Here is a 20,070-nt window from a genome sequence, read left to right as displayed (position 1 = left end):
CCTTCTGTATGCCTCGGTATTCTCCCCCTTAAAAAAAAGGCTGTTGGATGTTGTCTTTGTGTATTTTGTGCTGCTGTAATAAAACACCTGAGACTGGGTAATTTATAAAGGACAGAAATTTATTTCTTACAGTTCTAGAGGCCGGAGGTCCAAGATCAAGGCAAGTTCATTGTCTGGTAAGAGTTCCATCTCTGTTTCCAAGACGGCACCTTGAATGCTGTGTCCTCCAGAGGAGAGGAGGAATGCTGTGTCCTCACGTGGCTCTAGGTGGAAAGGCTATGAAAGGATGAACTTCCTCCATTAAACCCTTTTATAAGGAAGTTAATCCATTCATGACGGCAGAGCCTTTATGACCTGAAGACCTCCCAGAAGGCTCCATCTCCCAACACTGTTGCATTTGGGATTAAGTTTCCAACACATAAATTTTGGGAGACATATTTAGACCATAGCAGATACCATGCCATAGACCTCTTCCAACTAGCTCTCTGTAACTACATGTGATAGGTAATATGGCAGTTTGTACTTTTGAAGAGGAGCCCCAATATTTTTATACTGTATCACAGGCCTTTATTGGACTAAGGAGATAAAAATCTAGCTTATATATTTGCATTGCAAATGTAACCTCTTGTAAGTAACTGTTAAAGAGAGACTCTGAAGATTGCTGATTTATTGTCTCTCTAGAAATCCCTGATCACAATTTCTAATATGTGGGGGTGTTATAGAAAGTCTGCCTGCAGCAATCCATTTCTAGCAAATTGTAATTCTGCTTCAGAGGTATGTGATAATTTAAAGCTGTTGTGTGATGTGGTTGTGAAACCCTGGTACTCTGTGCCTGACTGTGCTAGGTATTAGGGATGAAAGTCTGATCAAGACAAAACTGCTCTCATGGGCTTTACAGTCAGGGATGGGATACAGTTATAGTGTGATAAATGCTACAGAAACATCCCAGAGAAAGTTGCACATAATTGAACCCTAAAAAGAAGAGTAAGAATTATCCAGAAGCTGTGCATGGTGGCACGTGCCTGTAGTCCCAGCTACGTGGGAGGCTGAGGCAGGAGGATCACTTGAGCCCAGGAGTTTGAGTCCAACCTGGGCAATATAGTGATAGTCTGCATCTTCAAAGAAGAAGAAGAATTATCCAGACTGAGGGATAGAGGGAAGGAGCTAGGAAAGATGATTGAGAGAAACCAGAAATGATGGAGAATGATGGTATTAAAAACAAAACAGCATGTGTAATGACTCAGAGACAAGAGAGTATGGCATGTTCAGGGGAACTCAAAATATCAAGTCTGCTGTATTGTAGAGTGTGAAGGCAGAAAAATGCTATTTTGAAATTATATCCATTTTAGATAATACATCTGGATTGTGAAACAGCATGATATCATAGAAAGAACACTGGACTTGGTGTCTGTAGACCTAGGTTTGAGTTTCTGGCATCCCACTGTCTGTGGGACCTTGAACAAATCACTTAACTTCTGTTTTTTGTTGTTGTTGTTGGTTGTTTGTTTGTTTTGTAAAATGGTCATTGTTAACTCTTGCACCCTCTTTATAAGCTATAAAAGTGCTATCCTGTGAAAGCTTTTCTTGGCCCTTCTACCAAGAAAAATGACATCCTCTCTCTGTTTCAAGCACTTTGTTCTAATGCAGCACCTTGTATTACAGTCAATCTTAAATACAACTATTTCCCCACTAAAAGATGAGTTCTTTTAAGGGCAGAGAATTGGCACATAGTAAGGTCCGAGTACTTGTGTGGTTTAATGAATAGTTGGGTTCTTTAGGCAGGTGTTCTCTGAAATTTGTTCTTAAAAAAAAAGAGAGAGAGAGAGAGAGAGAAATTTTCTATTATTTGTAAGCATTTGCTTTAGAGATAATTTTGTTGTGGTTTTGATTAGCTAAAAAGCCATTTTCTTAAAGTTATTTTAATGGGCTGAATGCTCTGGTGGTTGAAATGTGACATTTTGCAGATGAGCATCTCATTTACAGGCACGCACAAAGCTGGGTGTTCAGCTTTTGCATGAAAGATCTTTCTAGTAACTGTGGAAGCCTTTCAGATATTGAGATTCTCTGGCAGATTCCTAGAAATCAGGGTTGTCCATTTCATTTTTAAATTGAAGCATTTTCTGAGATGAAATATTATATACAGTATTATAAAATGTAGAAATCTAATGTGTTGTCTGATTATATTTGGCAAGCAATATAAAGAAGCAGACAGCTACTATAAAAATGGCTTTCTTATATATCATACTGATAGAATTAAGAAAAAAACCACTGAAATGGAGTTTTCTTAAAGTTGTTTGGTAAGAAGAAATAATTTCTAAATGGAAATTAAGCTGTTGAATTCCAGTAAACTGTTTCTTTTTATTCATCCATTCATTCATTCATCTAGTCAACAAATGTTTATTGAGCACCTTGCTTTAATATCAGGCCCTTTTCCAGGAATTCAGTAGTAAATAAAAGAGGTAATTTGTTGATCTCATGGTGCTTAAAATGTAGCAAGAAGAAAAGAATTGGCAAGCAAATTACAGTTGCAAGGAGTATTTATAACACAGAAGCATGGAGAGCTCTGGGATCATAAAATTACCTGTAGCCATGCACAGTCTGGCTTTCTGAGATCTTTTCTAAGAGCTAAGTGGACTCAGTTGAGAAAAGGGGACAGGAATAAAATCCCTGCTGTGTTTTCCCTCAGATTGTATGCTCCAACCTTCCCAAATTACTTGATATTTTCTGAATGTTTTCTTGCCCTCTCACAGTGTAATTTCACAAATGGCCTTTCCTCCTTTCTCTGTAGAATTCCTGTCATCGTTTAAAACATAGATCAAATGACATATTTTTTTGGAACCTGCATTATCCTCCCAATTAAATAGGATTAGGTTCAGCTACATATAACAGTAATAAAAAATAATAGTGGTTTTAAAATATAGTTTTATTTTCTCATGTAACAGAAGCACAGAGGTATGTATAGCAGAGCTGAAATGATTGTTCCATGAAATCAAGGTTGTTTCTACCTTTCTCAGTTTAAGACTTCCATTCTCAAGGTCACTTCATGGAAAAGAAGGCTGCTGAGCTATAATCATCATGTCCTAATTCTAGATAGCAGGAAACAGTAAGGGGAGAGGAAAGGGCACCTTCCCCAGGTAACAGAGTTCCCTTTAAGCAGCCTTCTCAGAAGTTCTACAGAGTATTTCGGTTACATCTCATGAGCAAAACTAATCAGATAGCCACACCTAACTATTCCTGGGGAAGTTGGGAAATAGAATCCTTTAACTGAGCATGTTGCCATCTAGTGGCAGTCACAGCACTGCCCACCTGCTCCCCCATCACCCCACTTTAGTTGTTTTTTTTTCTTTAAATTCTAGGTTTCAGTATAACAACAGTACTATATTGCTATTAATTCCAAGGCTGTTTCCCTCATATAAATACCCCAGGGACAGAAATTGTGCCTTGTTACCCCTGAATCTGTAACACTTTATGCATGGCCTGGCACAGCAAGTATCAGTTTATATAAAATGAGTGTGCTGAAGTAAATGACTTAATCTCTTTTAGCTTATTAAAAATTTGTAACTATTTATTGAATCACCAATTTGTATTTTTAGTAGCTTCATTGAGGTATAATTTATATATGATAAATGTACTCATTTTAAATGTACAGTGTTTTTTTTTGTAAATTTACAGAATTTTGTAACCACCAAAAATCATTTTAGACCTTTTTTTCACACGAAAGAAATCTCTTGCTTCTATCTGCAGTCAATCACCATTCCTACTCTGAGTCTCAGATGATCAAAAATCTACTGTTTGCCTGTACAGATTTGTCTTTTCTGAACATTTCATATAAATGGAATCATGCAATATGTGTTCTTTTGCCCTGGCTTCTTCCACTTAGCATAATATTTTCAAGGTTAATTCATGTTGTGACATGTATCAGTAGTTTGTTCCTTTTTATTGATATTGTCGATATTTAAAATTTTTAAATTTATGTTCTCACTCGTTGCTTTGGGGATTAAATATGCGTCTTAATTTATTATAACTTATTGCATTTATTACAGTCTAGTTCAGATGCAAACTAATGTAATTCAGTAAAATGTAGAACTGTTGCTCCAATATAGCAGCATTCCCATACTTCCTTACCTTGGACTCTTGTTTTTATGTAAATGATATCTTTATATATCATAAGGCCAACAATTAAGTTTTATAGTTAATTGTTTTATGCAATTGTCTTTTAAGCCAGTTAACACGAAAAATATTTATACTTTGTTTTATCTATCTATATATCTGTCTATCTATATATCAGCTTTCCTGGTGCTCTTTATTTTTGTGTGTGGACTTGAATTACTGTCGTATCACTTCCTTTCAGTCATAAATATTTAGTATTTCTTTAGTATTTTTTGAAAGGCAGATTGCTAGCAATGAATTGTCTCAATTATTTATCTGGGAATGTGTTTATTTTGACTTCAGTTTCAAAGGATAGTTTTGCTGGATTTAGAATTCTTGGTTGACAGGTTTTTTTGTTTGTTTTTTTTTCAGCACATATACCAACCTCCTGTCTTCTGGCCTCCAGTCAGCTGTTAATCTTATTGTTATTCCCTTTTATCAGATAAGTTGTTTTCTCTTGCCACTTTTGAAATTTTCTCTTTGACTTTTAGAATTTTTACTATATTGTGTCTGGTTATGGATCTTTTTGTGTTTATCCAACTTGAAGTTGATTGTATTTCTTGGATGTGTAGTTTAATATGTGTTGTTGTTGTCTTAATCAAATTTGGGAAGTTTTTGGACATTATATCTTCTTTTTTTTTTCAATTTGCGATATAATTTCTTTTTCTTCCCCCTTGACTTTTATTTTAGGTTTAGGGGTAACATATGCAGATTTGTTACATGGGTAAATTGCGTGTCACTGGGATTTGGTGTACAAATGATTTCATCACCCAGGTAGCGAGCATAGTATCTGACATTTTTTTTTTTGACTTTCACCCTCCTTCAACCCTCCCTGCCCAAGTAAGTCCTAGTGTCTATTGTTCTCATCATTGTGTCTATGTGTACTCAATGTTTAGCTCCCACTTATAAGTGAGAATCTGTGGTATTTGGTTTTGTGTTCCTGGGTTAATTTGCTTAGGATAATGACCTCCAGCTGCATCCATGTTGCTGCGGAGAACATGATTTTGTTTTTTATTTTTTTTAATGGCATAGTATTCCTATTTTTCCCACCTAATTTTCTTTCTCTCCTCTTTCTGGGACTCTCATGCTTGTATTTTGGTTTGCTTGCTAGTTTCTCACAGTTTATTTTTCTTCATTGTCTTCTTTTGTTTTTCAGATTGTATAATTTCTATTGCTCTGTCTTCAAGTTCAGTAATTCTTTCTTCTGCCAGCTCACGTTTGCTTCTGAGCCTCTCTTGAATGATTCATTTCAGAATACGATTTCCATTTGACTCTTTCAATGTTTATATTTTTTATTGATATTCTCTATTTGATAAGTTATTATCATACTTTAATTCTTTAAGTGTGGTTTTCTTTAGTTTTTTTTTAACATTTATAATAGCTGCTTTGAAATATTTATCTGCTGATTCCAATATCTAGACCCCTGCAAGAACAAAATTTATTGTTACCTGTTTTTCCCCCACAAATGGGACATACTTTATTGTTTCTTTGCATGTTTCATGATTTTGTCGGTATTGTTGAAAACTGCACATTTTAGATAATATATTGTAGCAATTCTTGATTCAGATTCCACCCACCCACCCCACCCCCGCCCCGCCACCAGGAGGTTGTTGTTGCTGGGATTTTTTGTTTAGTGACTTGCTTAGACTCTTCTGTAGAGTCTGTCTCCTTTGCAGTGTGATTTCTGATGTCTCTGGCCATATTTTTTAATTGCTATTTTAGTTTTTAAACTTGGCTTCCTAAAGGTCACCCCTGGGTTGGCATAGATTAGTGGCCATCCAATATTTGATCAGGAGTTCTGCTTAAACGTAGGCCAGGAAGGCTTCCACCCTTTACCAGTGGATCTGTATGTGGTTTGTGGAATGCATTCAAAATTCAGGCAATTTACAGTTATGCTCTAACTTTTAGTTTTGTTATGTCCAAGGCCTTAAATTCACCCAGGATCAGCAGATAGAGAAGACCTTCTCTGTAGACCACTAGGGATCCTGTGAAAGTTTATCAAGACCCACTGTGGTGGTTGTGTTCCCTAGAACTCCCTTGAAAATTTCTGGCTTATCTGCAGGTCTGTTGCCTGCACCAACTAGTATGACCTCAGAGTAGCTGCATTAGTGGCCTTCCTGGATTATTTGCTGTTGTTTCCCAAATTGCCTCACTATTGTTTTTGACAATGACTCTGGGCATAGGATTTTCTATGCTCAGTTTCAAATTAAATCAGCCCACTCCGGTAGCAGTAGTCCTTTTAGCCTGGTCTAGCCTGCCCTAGTAGCAGGCCCCCTGTGGAGCTTGGGATTGGGATAGGGGCAGCCCCAGGGTAAAATGCCATGGATTTTTCACTGTTCTTAATGTGGTTCAGAAGTTTTTCTTGAATAGACATTTCATACTTTGGCCCAAAATGGTTGTCTTTTTACCATTTTGTCTCATTTTATTTTTGCTTTTGGGGGAAAGGGTTTGCCAAGCACTTTGTTCCAGAAGTTCCATCTCCTTCTATTACTTTTGGCATTTTAATTTTTATTTAACTTTTAACTTTTAAACTTTCCTAGGTAGACCATAGCCTCTTTTGGGCAAACACAATCTTTTTCCTTTCCCAACAGTATCTATCCCAGAGGGCCTTAAACCTTTAAGCTTTAGTTTCTCGGTCTGTCAAATGAAATTAATAATCTTTGCATTGCTTACTTCAAAGGACCAAGTGAGATAATGGTTAAAATCTCATTGTAAAGTCTCCAGCACTGCATAAGTGGTAAAATTCTTTGAAAAATTTACCATTTTTACCATTTTTCAAATGGTAGATTTTTCAAAGAATTTTACCATTTTAGTTAGCAAAGTGTATTAGTTTGCAAACTAAAACACTAATTTTAAACACTGCAACCTGTTATGCAAATATTACTTTAATCTCTGGGCTTTTTTGCTTGTCATTTAATGGTCATATATTTTGTTATTTTGAAAGAAATAGTTCAGATGTTTTGAGGGTAGCAGGAAGCCATTTGCAGAACAGTGGGTAGGAGTCTAGAAGTGAAAAATCAGCTTCACCAGGAGGAATCTTTAGCACCTCTCTTTTCTCTCTCACGTCATGCAACTGCTGGGCCTTACCATTGCTTATTTTGCCCAAGATGAGCTCCTAGTAGAGGCTTCTCTGGGCATTGGAAGTAGCTGCTGGAGAGATACGGAGCCAAGAAGTTGACTGGGAGATGCCAAGAAATGCCAAACATCTTGAAGCTTTTTTCACAGTTTTATTTTGGAGAAGCATGGAAGATGGCTCATTGTTCATTCAACTAATATGTATTTAGTGCCTGTTTTGTGCCAGGTAATATTCTGTGCACTGGGGATACAAGATAAACAAAATCACATTCTCATGGACCTTACTCTAATGGGGGAAAGAATAAACAAGAAAATATGTCAGATAGTAAAAGGTGTTACAATGGTTTGGATGTTTGTCCTCTCTAAAACTTAAGTTGAAATTTAATTGCCCATGTAATAGTATTGGGAGGTGGGACCTTTAAGAGGTAATTAGGTTCTGGGGGCCCCATCCTCAGGGGTGGGCTTAATGTCTGTTTAACAGGCTTTTGAGGAGCCAGCTTTCAGGGAGCTACTTGGGAGACTAGGGCAGGAGGATCACTTGAGCCCAGCAGTTTGAAGCTGTAAGGTGCCATAACTGTGCCTGTGAATAGACATTGCAGTCCAGCCTGAAGAACATAGTAAGACTCCCATCTCTTTAAAAAAAAAATCATTTTTTTAAAAGGCTTTCAGGAATAGATTCTCTCTCTTGCCCTTCCATTTTCTGCCATGGGATGATGTAGCAAGAAGGCCCTTGCCAGATGCTGTCCCCTTGATCTTGGACTTCCCATGCTCCAGAACTGTGAGAAATAAATTTCTGTTCATTATTAATTACCTAGTCTCAGGTATTCTGTTATAGCATCACAAAACAGACTAAAATAGGTATCAATAAGAAGAGTAAGCCGGGCACGGTGGCCCATGTCTGTAATCTCAGCACTTTGGGAGGCTGAGGTAGGTGGATCACTTGAGGTCAGGAGTTTGAGACCAACCTGGTCAACATAGTGAAACCCCATCTCTACTAAAAATACAAAAATTAGTTGGGTGTGGTGGTGGATGCCAGTAATCCCAGCTACTTGGGAGGCTGAGGCAGGAGGATTGCTTGAACCTGGGAGGCAGAGGTTGCAGTGAGCCGAGATTGCGCCACTGCACTCCAGCCTGGGCAACAGAGCGAGACTCCATCCCAAAAAAAAAAAAAAAATGTAAGAAAGGATGAGAGAACAGAGAATAATAGCATGTGGAGGACCTATTTTAGATAAGTTGGTTAAGGAAGGCATTTCTGATAAGGTGACATTTGAGCAGAGACCTGAATGAAGTGAGGAACTGTGCCATTTGGATATCTGGGTAAAAGGGCATTTTAGATGTGGGGAAGAAGCAAGTGCAAAGACCCAGAGGCACAAGCATGCATGGTGTCTTCAGGGAACAACAAGGAAGTCATTGTGATTGAAGTGAAGAAAACAAAAAGATAGTGGTAGAAGTTGCAACCAGAGAGGTAGGCACATCAGGCCATATCATATAGTTATAACTGCCCATGGTACCCAGCAGTGACCCAACAGGTGCCAGGTACTGTGGTAGATATGAACTGACTCCATGTTGTGATCTGTTAGGGTCCAAGCAGAGCACTTAGGCTCTTGAGTTGAACAAGGGTTTGAGGCCTGCTGTTCCAGAGGTGAACCTAGTACTGGGATAGGTGACTAGAGAGCCTGGGAGCCTCATCTAGTACAGTGAAAGTAACTTGGACATTGAAATCAAACAGACCTGGCTTTGAAATTGGCTTTTCTTCACTTCTTAGTTATGAGATCTTGGGCTAGTCACTTCATTTTTTTGGACTTAAGTTTACTTATCTGTAATATAATAAAAATAATACTTAGTTTGCAAGTATTATAAGACTTACAGGGACTTTATAAGTCCTTAGCACAGTACCTGTCACATGGTAGGTGTTCAGTAAATGGTAGCTGCTGGTAGTAGGGGTAGTATTTATTTATTTTTCTTTTTTTTTAACCTCCACAGAACCACCAAAGAGGTAATGTTTGTGGTAGTGCTAGTGGCTAACCTTCTATAGGGTGTTTATCGTATATCATTGTTCTAAGCAAAATTCTTAGGCATCTCCAATCTAAGTCCAAATCCAGATTTCTGTTCTTCACCCAAAACCTACTCCTCTCATAGTTCTCACCAGTAAATGGCATTTTTATTATTCCAGTTTCTCAAGCCTTGGCATCATTCTTGATGTCTTTCTTCCTCTCATACCTTATATTAAATCCATTAGCAATTCCTATCAGCTTGATCTTCAAAATATATAAAAAACATGACTAGTTTCCACCACCACCATCACTGCTACTACCACCATCATCTTTCATCTGAACTGTTTCGAAAACCTCCCGATTGCCCTACTTCTCTTCTTGCTTTCCTGCTATCTGATCTCAGCACAACAATCTACCTCTTCTTAAAATGAAGACAAAGAATTTCACTCTTCTTTGTAAAACAGTCCAGTGGCTTCCCATCTTATTTAGAATAAAAACAAAGTTTGTGTAGTGGCCTACAAGGCCCTGCATGATTTGGCCTTCATTACCTGTCTGATCTTACTTGCTATTCTTCCCCTTCATTTACTCCACTTCAGCTAAACTGGCCTCTAAGCTCTTTCTCAAAAACGCTACTACTTTGGGGGCATTTGCATTTGCTGTTTCCTCTACTTGGACAGTTTCTTCTCAGAGATCTCCATGGCTTGCTCCTTCAACTTATTCAGGTCTTTGCTCAGATGTCACTCAATGACACTTTTTCTAATCATCTTATTTAAAATTGCAACAACCTGCCCTTAGCACTCCCTAAGCAGCCTGACTGGATTTCTTTATAGGAGCAGTCCCCAACCTTTTTGGCACCAGGGACAATTTTTCCATGGACCCAGGGGTATGTGTGGGGATAGGGCGGGGAGGGGGGCATTAGATTTTCACAAGGAGCACACAACCTAGATTCCCTCGTATGAGCAGTTCACAATAGGGTTCACGCTTCTATGAAAATTTAATGCCTCCTCAGATCTGACAGGAGGTGAGCTCAGGTGGTAATGCTCGCTTGCCTGCCACTCACCTACTGCTGTGCTGCCTGGTTCCTAGCAGGCCATGGAATGAACTGGTGCTGGTCCATGGCCCCAGGGTTGGGAACCCCTGCTTTACAGTTTTCATTGCCATCTGATATATCTTTCACTTGAAAAAAAATCTCTCTCTCTTCCCACCTCCCAACTAGCGTGTAAGCAGAAATGTTTGTTGTTCTCTGCTGTATCTCAATTCCTCTAGACAGCCTATATGAGAGAAATGGCATTTGGGAAAGAAAGGCTAAGGCATGGTCCTCAAACTGGGCATCAAAATCTCCTTAGGAACATAAATACACAGATTTCTGAGCCCCATCCCAGATAGAGCATCAAGGATCTTGTATACTCTGTGAAAGAGTTTGGATTTTATTCGTAAGGCTTTTGAAGAAGGCGGGTGGTATTAACTACAAATGTATGAGAACTTTTTGGGGTAATGAAAATATTTTATATCTTGATTGTGGTGATGTTTGTACAACTGAATACTTTTTCAGGGGCTCATAGAACTATATACCTAAAAGAGGTAAAATTTTACTATACGTAAGTTATACTTTAATGAACCTGTCATTTAAAATTTTTTTTTACAAAGTATGTTTTTTGTTTTTTTCCCATTTTGAGGTTAGAGGAAACAGAGACTCAGAAGTTAAAGGACTACCCTGTGATCCCATCATGGTATGTGGCAGATCCAGGATTTGAACCTAAATCTGCCTGATTGTAGAGTTTATGATCTTCCTACTCATTTTTAGCCTGTCCCTGAAGCTATTTACAGTATAGATTTTGTTATAAATGGCCAACCTTCCTTTAGAAGCTGGGAATCCCATCTACCCTTGTGCAGCTCCCTAAAAGTAGCTGTCATATTCTAAAGTTTGAAACCCTGGCAGATCTCATTTCTGTCAGTCATTAATTGAGATTGGAATTGATGCTATTATGGAGTGCTACCCCAGGCATGATCTCCTCCTGTGGCAGTGGCCCTCATTTTGGAGCAGCAGGAGACCAGTTTCAAAGCTGATGAGTTTCTTTGATTATAAAAAGCAATTTTGTACTTTGTCCACAATCAGCAACACAGAGTGTCTTCTCAGTAGGAGAGTGCTCAGATGTTTACAGGCAAGTTGTACTGCTTAGCACTTGTCTTAGTCCTTTTCGTGCTGCTATAGCAGAATACCACAGACTGGGTAATTTATAATGAATGGAAATGTATTGGCTCACAGTTTTGGAGGCTAGGAAGTCCAATATCAGAGTACAAGCATCTGTCAAGGGCCTTCTTGCTGTGTCATCCCATGGTGGAAGAGAGAAGGGCAAAAAGAGGGTGATAGAGAGCAAGAGGAGGCCAAACGCATCCTTTTGTAAGGAACCCACGCCCACCATGATAAACCCACTCCTGCAATAATGGCATTAACTCATTCATCAGGGCAGATCCCTCATGGCCTAATCACCTTTTAACAGTCCCACATCTTAATTACTGTTAAAATGGTTATTAAGCTTCCAGCACACGCTTTCTGGGGGGAAACATTCAAACCACTGCAGCACTTTATCAGTCTTCCTCACCCTGATGTACCAGGCAGAGAACTGGTTGGGTAGAAGAGAGACCCAAAGCTGAAAAGAGTACAAGTAGTCTCTGTGTTGTTGTTGTCACATGAGCAACATTGCCACATCATCATTTACATTTGCATGTCACTTGACAGTTTGCAACTTGTTTTAACATCTATGATCCGCCAGGTGCGGTGGCTCACACCTGTAATCCCAGCACTTTGGGAGGCTGAGGCGGGTGGATCACGAGGTCAGGAGTTCGAGACCATCCTGGCTAACACGATGAAACCCGTGTCTACTAAAAATACAAAAAATTGGCCAGGCATGGTGGCACGTGCCTGTAGTCCAGCTACTCAGGAGGCTAAGGCTGGAGAATCGCTTGAACCCAGGGGGCAGAGGTTGCAGTGAGCCGAGATCACACCACTGCACTCCAGCCTAGGCAACAGAGTGAGACTCCGTCTCAAAAAACAAAAACATCTATGATCTCTTTTCATTATTAATGTCTCAGTACTCTGTGAGGAGAGTGCTTTTATTTAGAGAGAGAGAGTGTACGTTACTTGGGTATATTTTTAGATAACTCTGGCTGTGAGAATATTTTTTTCCCTTAAGTTTAACTGAAATATATATATAACTCCTTTAACTTTCATCCTCAAGTTGTTCTAGTTTCAGTTTGTTGGCTGATGGTAATTTTATCTAGCTTGTTGCCCTGGGGTAGTTTGCCAGGGCTACACATTACGTATGTTTTAGGACATTCTGTCCTCTGAAATTGGCCAGTGGCATTTTCCGTTTTGCTTATCTGATGGTCCCAGCTTCCTCTCCTTGTTAGCCCACCTTTTCTCCACATCTCATTTTTGAACCCTAGACAGACTAATCATAGAGCAGTTGTCATCCTGCCAGCTGTTCACTGCCTGCCTTCAACATTTGACTTGTTTTCTATTTTGAAGTGATACAAGAGAAGTTAATGACCTAAAAAATTGCCCATCTATCTTGTGAACTTACGAAGGAATTGTTTGATTTTTATGATGTGTAAATCATATATTTGGAGACACATTTTCAAATGTGTCAGGCTATATAGTAAGGAAAGGCTCCCTAAACAAGGTGGGACAAATTGGCTGGCTAATAGAGCTTAATGACAGATTTTCCATTAATCAGAATGGAGAATGTGCTTCATTAAGATAATTAACGAAGCACTTGTGCAGGTGATACTTATTGCACACAAATTTCCAAGTTTATTTCTTTCCCTTGAATAAATTTGGAGAGAAATCCTAGCCATATTTCCTTGTTTGCATTAAAAGTATCAGTGGCAACAAATTCCCTTTTCTGTTTTTAAAGCTGCTGGTAAATGGTATCTTGTCCTCTGCAGGTGTAAGGGTTGGATGAGACGCTGCTTTTCCTTCCAGCAGTCTGTTTGCTCATCACCAGACACCAAGCTCCACTAGTGAACCGTAGAAAGCATATCCTTTAACAACTCTTAGACTAGCAACATTGGAATTAGAAAGGACCTCAGAGATCTTAAACTAATTCATTTTATATCAGGACATTGGAGTCCAGACAGGGGAAGTGACATGGCCAGTGCCACATAGTACTCTAGTGCCAGAGCTGTCTGTGGGATAGTGGGACTAACACTGAGCTGAGAGCCAAAATGCCTGGGTTGACATTAGGCAAGTTATATTACTTCCTTGCTCCTTACTATCTTTATCTGTAAAATGGGGAAAGTATTTAGCATAGGGCTAAGTACAAGCAAATTGGCTTTTTTGTTTAGTCTTCTTTCCACTACACCCTGATGCTTTCCTTTCAGGGAAAACTGAAGATTATGGAGGAGAAGCTGATGTCAGAAGAATGAACAATCAATAATCAGTGCTGTTTTCTTTGTTTTCTCTGTAGGATCCTCAGTCTTCCACAATGAACCCTGTTTACAGCCCCGTGCAGCCTGGGGCTCCTTATGGCAACCCTAAGAACATGGCCTACACGGGTGAGTAGTGTGAGAATGGCTCTCATTTTGAGAAATGGTGGTTAAGGATATTACCAAATAACTTGCTCCTCCTCCTAACATACACCTCCAAAAGTCTTGGGAAAGTTTGGGAACATGCAGAAGATATGTCTGAGGTCCAGTGGAAAGATCTCAGAGAACCTGTTGTGTGGTTGTTTCCCAACTTTGTTCTATAAAAATACCAGGAGAGTGTTTTAGGGAGTCTGCAAACATTTCATTTGATTATTTTAAAATATTGAGAACTATTTTTATAAAACATGAATACGTGTTAGATGTTCAGTGTGTTAAGCTTCTAAGAATGCCTGTTAATTTTTTTAAAAAATGCTACCATTTACATCTGCTTATGTTTTTAAATCAGGATTTTCTCAATGCTATGCAACCAAATTAACATTCAGAAATATATTGGAGTTTGAGCCTCATATAACTGTAACTGTTAATCACTAACTTTCTATTTCCCATGTTTGTGTTTATCACAACAGTTTCATTGTCCTTATTACTTAAATTAACAGTAAATATTTTCTGTTTGAATTTCTATTTGTATATTTATTCTAACAAAATTAATTTCCAGTAACCAGGACTCATGGGGCAGTACCCTACACCCTACTAGCTCATGGAGCTTGTTGCCTTTCCCCTTTCCAGTTCAGAGTGTTCCAGCAACTTAAGTTCCTTTGCCAGAGGGAACTGAACTGCTTTGGCAGATAGAGCCCAGAGGAACCCTGTGGGGCTTTGGTTTCCTATTTGCTTTGATCCTGGCTGCCTTCTTACTAAGTTGCTGAACTAGAGAAGGAAGAGAACAGTTGCATTTATCTATTGATTTGCATCAAGATTTAAACATTGTAAATCTGGAAGGGGAATTGACTTTGTCAAATTTTCCAAATTTCCAAAATTGGAAAGAGAACAGACTTTATCTCTGCTTGGCGCATAGTAGCACTCGATAATGTGTTTTGACTGACTGGAGAACAATCAGGTTCAAATCCCCGCTCTGTCAGAGAATAGCTGGGTGACTTTGGACAACTTGCCCTAACCTCCCCAGACTTAATTTCTTTGATGAACTGGGATAATATTATCTATTTCATACTAGATAATTCTGGGAATGGGCCAAAATATTATCCATTTCATAGGACAGTTGTGAGAATCAAACAAGATAATTTGTACTCCTCTAGAGGAAAGGAGGATCTTTTTTTTGTCTCTATTAATCACCAAGGAATATTATGAGCCTGGAACTGTTTTAAGTTAATTCCCTGCTGTAGATTCTAGGACCACACAGATATATACACAGATAGTATAAACTCCACATAAGCAGTATAAATTCAGACTTCATACAGGCCAAGGTTTCAAATTTGTAGGGATACCTTTAGTTTTTAACCCAACCTTGGCTGTTGTATCTCTGTACTTTTGGATTTTTTTTTTCTTTTTTTAACTGACACTATGACTCCTCCAAGCTCCCAACTTTATGCAGGGGAATTTGAGTTGCAGCTCTTGGCTGCTCCAGGGCCCACAGCCTATCTCCTACCCCTGGTGGCTATAAAAAGCAAGCCCTTTGAGTGCCTAGACTAAAATATCTCCCCAAAGCAGCCCAATATCAGACTTCCTGATTTTTAGTTTCCTCTTCATTTTTTGAGTAATAGGGATTTCTTTTTCTTTCTTAAAATCTCAACTCTATGTAATACGATGTTTGTTATACTTCATCCAGCTTTTCTAGGTATTATGCAGTAGGCAGATTTTCAGGTTATTTTTCTTCTGTATTACTGGAAATGGAAGATCTAAGTGAAGAGAATTTATAAACAAATGCCAAATATATTGCATTACAGTAAGCATTTATATGATTATGTTAAAAGTATTATCATTTGGTAAGAACATACTAGGTACTATATATTAATGATAATTTCATTAATCATAAATGCTATAGTTTTTATAGATAAAAAAACTATGGTAGTTTAATTCAGGTCATGTGACTTGTCTAACGTATATAGCTTCTAAGGGATGAGAAAATATTTGAACTCAGTTCTTTGTGGTTTCAAAGTATATGTGCTTTCTGTTACAGTAAGCTAATCTGTCTTAAAATATGTGCTGCTTTCTCTCTTCCCCATGATAAAGAAGAGGATTGTCTTTTCCATTTCTAGGGCTAGGAAAGCTTCCCTTTGAGGAGCTAGAAACCTGTTCCTGGCCAGCATTTTGGGGTAGGCTCAGGAGGGCAAAAGTACAGGGGGTCAAGTCCATTGTACTGTCATCTGCTTCAGAGGAAATGGGATGGTGGCTGCAGGGAACAGAGGAGTCGGAAACACTCCTGGTTTGAAATTCTCTTGAAGTCTGAAGATGGGAAATAAAATATAGCTTTGTGGTGCAATGTATTCCAGTAAGCAGCTGTCTTCTAGCCAATTGACAGTGTTCTTTCTCTCTCTCTCTCTCTCCCTTTTAAAGCCCCTTTACCGAGTACTTACTGTGTGACAAAACCTGAGCTCAGTATTTTACAGAAAATACCTATTTTTACACTTGCAGCAATCCTATAACGTGGTTATAACTAGCTCCTTATATATTTTGGCAGAGTGAATTTAGAGAATGTAATATGCCACATACTTTGAAATGTTTAAACATAGACTATATATTATGAACTGAATGTTTGTGTCCCTCCAAAATCTGTATGTTGAAACCCTTAATCCCCAGTGGGATGGTAATTGGAGATTGAACCGTTGTAGGTTTAAATGAGGTCATGAGGGTTGAACCTTCATGATGGAATTAGTTCCCTTAGAAGAAGAGACACCAGAGCTCTTTCTGCTGTGTAACAACACAGCGAGAAGGTAACCATCTGCAAGCCAGGAAGGGAGTCATTACTGGAACCTGACCATGCTGGCACCCTAATCTTGGACTTCCACCCTCCAGAGCTATGAGAAATAAATGTCTGTTGTTTAAGCCACCCAGTCTGGTATTTTGTTATGACAGCTCAAGCTGACTAGGACAGATAATAAGTGCAGTGAACACTTGAATACCCTTTACCTAGATTCACCATGACAGTGGGCTGTTTATAGACCAGGGCATTTCTTTTTCCAAAAGCTTCATAAAGGTTTTTCTGTTAGAATTTTGGAGTGTAGTCAAGACCTCAACATTCTTCTTATCTTTTCTTTTCTAAAATGTTCTGATTGTGTCAGTGTCCAAGCATCACCCAGGGGTCTAGTATGTGTTCTGGAGTGTGTCAGATCTCTGCTGAAATCTGGTCTCTGTCACTAATTAACTATGGAACTTTGGTTGAGTAATCTTTCTGAATCTCAGTTTCCTTGACTGTAAAATGGAATAATGACCTATACAGATGGTTGGTTTGTAGTCGGTGAAAATGTTTATAAAGCTTCTGGTGTCGTGCCTGGCTCATAGTGGACACTCAGTGGTTGTTGTAATGCATAGCAATGAGTATATACCTACGGGGAAAAGAGCATGGGACAGAGTTAGTGACTTAGATTACAGACCCTATTCTGCCACTTAAGAGCTATATGACATCAGATAAGTTATCAAGCTTTCTGGTCCTCAGTCTATCATTTGCTTTAAAAAAAAAAAAAAGATAAAACAGGGTTAGGAATGCCTTCCTCACACGACAGCTGAGAGTAATAAATGTAACAGGGCTAGCCACTGACTTGTGATAAAGTTTCCAAAACACAATTAGAAAATAATTCTAAAACGGGAGAACAGATGAAGCCCTTAAATGAATCCATCATTTTATAGGTGAAAAGATGGAGTATAAGAAGTGTTTTGAAGAAAGTGTTGGGGTTGAGTCTGGAACCCATGTCTCCCCATCTGGGTCTGTGTATTCATTGTCTCTCTACCACAGAATAACAAGCATCCTCCCTTCTCTTCATTCCATTGTGGCCACTTCACATTCCTCTGCTAGCCCACTCCAGTTCAAGAGCTCTTTCTGACTCCTCCTGTGTTGACCCTTAATAAATATCCTGGTTCCAGCCAGTAGAAAACATAGGTCTAAATGCTACAAATACACTAACAAAAGGTACAACTCTCAAGGTTAGAAGGCTAGGAAATTAATCTGTTCAAAGACTACCATGTTTTTTTCTTTTCTTTTTTTTTAAACCAGTGGCGGGGCTTTTTTTCCCCCCAGATTGCTGTTTTTGCTTAAAACTTTGTAAGGATCACCTGTTGGAGGTTTTGATTAACTGACATTTGTACTTTGTTTATTCTTTGCAAAGAACTTTTGTGGGATTTTTCCCTTGTATGTGTTTTTTTTTTTTTTTTGTAACAACTCTGGAAGATAGTTTTAATTTTGCAGATGAAATTAAGCTTCTCTAAGGTCACACTGTATAGCAGAGCCCAAACTAACCCCAGTTACAAAGTAGGTGCTTTTACTGCTCTAGCATACATGGCTATGTCTTGGACAGTACAGTGATTAGGATCTCAGATGAGCCTGGAAAATGGATTCTAATTCCTGAAACTGCTCTCACAACTCCCCCTTTGATGTTCAAACTGATCTCCTCTGCTCAGGAGAGAACTCCAAGGTCACTTAATTACTTTTTCACCTATGGTTGAAGAAGAGCATCTAAAGAGAATTCTTATTAACTGTTCTCATGAATATAATCTTGTGGTTAAATCCAGTGGACCCTTTTTAGCCTTTGTCCTAATTTGACTCTTCTATATCATTTGACACCTTACCCCTTTCTTGAAGCAAGCTTTCATTGCCTCCATAATTTTCATTGACCGTAATTGTTTGTTTATTTTTGTTTGTTTTCCCTTTCTTCTTCTCCAGCTGTTCTTGAATTTGTCTCCTTTCAGAATTTTCTTCCCCTGCTCATCCATTAAAAGTTGATGTTGCACAAGGGCTCTGTTTCTCCCTTAGCCTCAGCTGCTATCTATAGGCTGATGATTCATAAACCGTAGGGCTGTGGCAAACCATTCTTCTGAGTTTCAGACTAGTTTATCCAGCCGTCTTCTGAACATCTCCTCCATGAATGTCTCATGCTTTGCTCAGACTTATTACGTCTAAAACTGAGCTCATTATCTTATCATTCCCCTGTAACCCATATTTTATCATTTTGTGATTAATACCACTATCTGCCTATTCCTAAAAATCAGAAAACATCATCCTTGATACTCTTGCCTCTTTTGCCTTCTAACGCCAGTTATTAAGTCCCGCCTTTTTAAAAAAGATTGCAGTAAAATGCATGTACTATCTTGGCTGGGTGCGGTGGCTCACACCTATAATCTCAGCACTTTGGGGGACTGATGCGGGTGGATCACTTGACCAAGAGTTCCAGACCAGCCTGGCCAACAAAGCGAAACCCCGTCTCTACTAAAAATACAAAAAATAACCAGGTGTAGTGGTGCACGCCTGTAATCCCAGCTACTCTGGAGGCTGAGGCATGAGAATTGCTGGAACCTGGGAGGTGGAGGTTGCAGTGAGCCAAGATCATGACACCGCACTCCAGCCTGGGCAACAGAGTGAAAATGTGTCTCAAAAAATAAATAAATAATTTTTTAAAAAATTTGCTCTCTTAACCCCTCCCCTCCCCTCCCCTCCCCTCCTCTCCCCTCCCCTCCTGTCCCTTCTCTTTTTTTTTCTGACATGGAGTCTCTCTCTATAGCCCAGAGATTGCAGTGGTGCGATCTTGGCTCACTGCAACCTCCGCCTCCCAGGTTCAAGCAATTCTCCTGCCTCAGCCTTCTTAGCTGGCATGCACCACTACGCCTGGCTACTTTTTGTATTTTTAGTAGAGACAGGGTTTCACCATGTTGGCCAGGCTGGTCTGGAACTTCTGACCTCAGGTGAACCACCCACCTCAGCCTCCCAAAGTGCTGGGATTACAGGCGTGAGCCACCGTGCTCAGCCATCTTAACCATTTTTATGTGTACTATTTAGTGGCATTAAGTACATTCATATTGTTTTGCAACGGTCATCACTATTGATTCACAGAGCTCCTTTCGTCTTGCAAAACTGATACTCAATATCCATTAAACAATAACTCTTAATTTCACCCTCCCCCCCAGCTCCTGGCAATCACCAACCTACTTATTATCTTTATAAATTTGGCTAGTCTAGATGCTCATATAAATGAAATCATACAGTATTTGTCCTTGTGTGACTGGCTTATTTCACCCAGCCTAATGACCTCAGGTTTCATCCATGTGTCAGGATTTCCTTCCTTTTTAGGCTGGATAATAATATTCTGTTGCATGTATATGCCACATGCAGTGGTATGTGGACACTTGGGTTGCTTCTGCTTTTGGTCTATTGTAAATAATGCTGCTATGAACATGGATGTACAAATATCTCTTGAAGACCTTG

At 39.1% G+C, this 20,070-nt stretch overlaps 1 protein-coding gene across 6 annotated transcripts in view; it reads left to right on the top strand.

Moving 5' to 3' along the window:
• FAM168A (family with sequence similarity 168 member A) overlaps nt 1-20,070 on the top strand; it is a 198,909-nt gene that overhangs the window by 116,739 nt on the left and 62,100 nt on the right. For 4 of the 6 annotated variants that reach the window (XM_055282898.2, XM_055282893.2, XM_055282896.2 and 1 more), the window contains one exon: nt 13,688-13,775. In XM_055282898.2, coding sequence (XP_055138873.1) covers nt 13,706-13,775 — 70 coding nt within the window. In that variant the 5' untranslated portion in view covers nt 13,688-13,705. Of the gene's footprint in view, nt 1-10,188; nt 10,949-13,687; nt 13,776-20,070 lie in introns of those variants that run through there. The other 2 variants (XM_063641388.1, XM_055282895.2) reach the window with 1 other exon arrangement.

Source organism: Symphalangus syndactylus, chromosome 6 (genome assembly GCF_028878055.3).
Source record: "Symphalangus syndactylus isolate Jambi chromosome 6, NHGRI_mSymSyn1-v2.1_pri, whole genome shotgun sequence".
Taxonomy (NCBI): Eukaryota; Metazoa; Chordata; class Mammalia; order Primates; family Hylobatidae; genus Symphalangus; species Symphalangus syndactylus.
The sequence above is the reverse complement of the archived record's forward strand: the minus strand, read 5'-3'. Positions and strand labels throughout refer to the sequence as shown.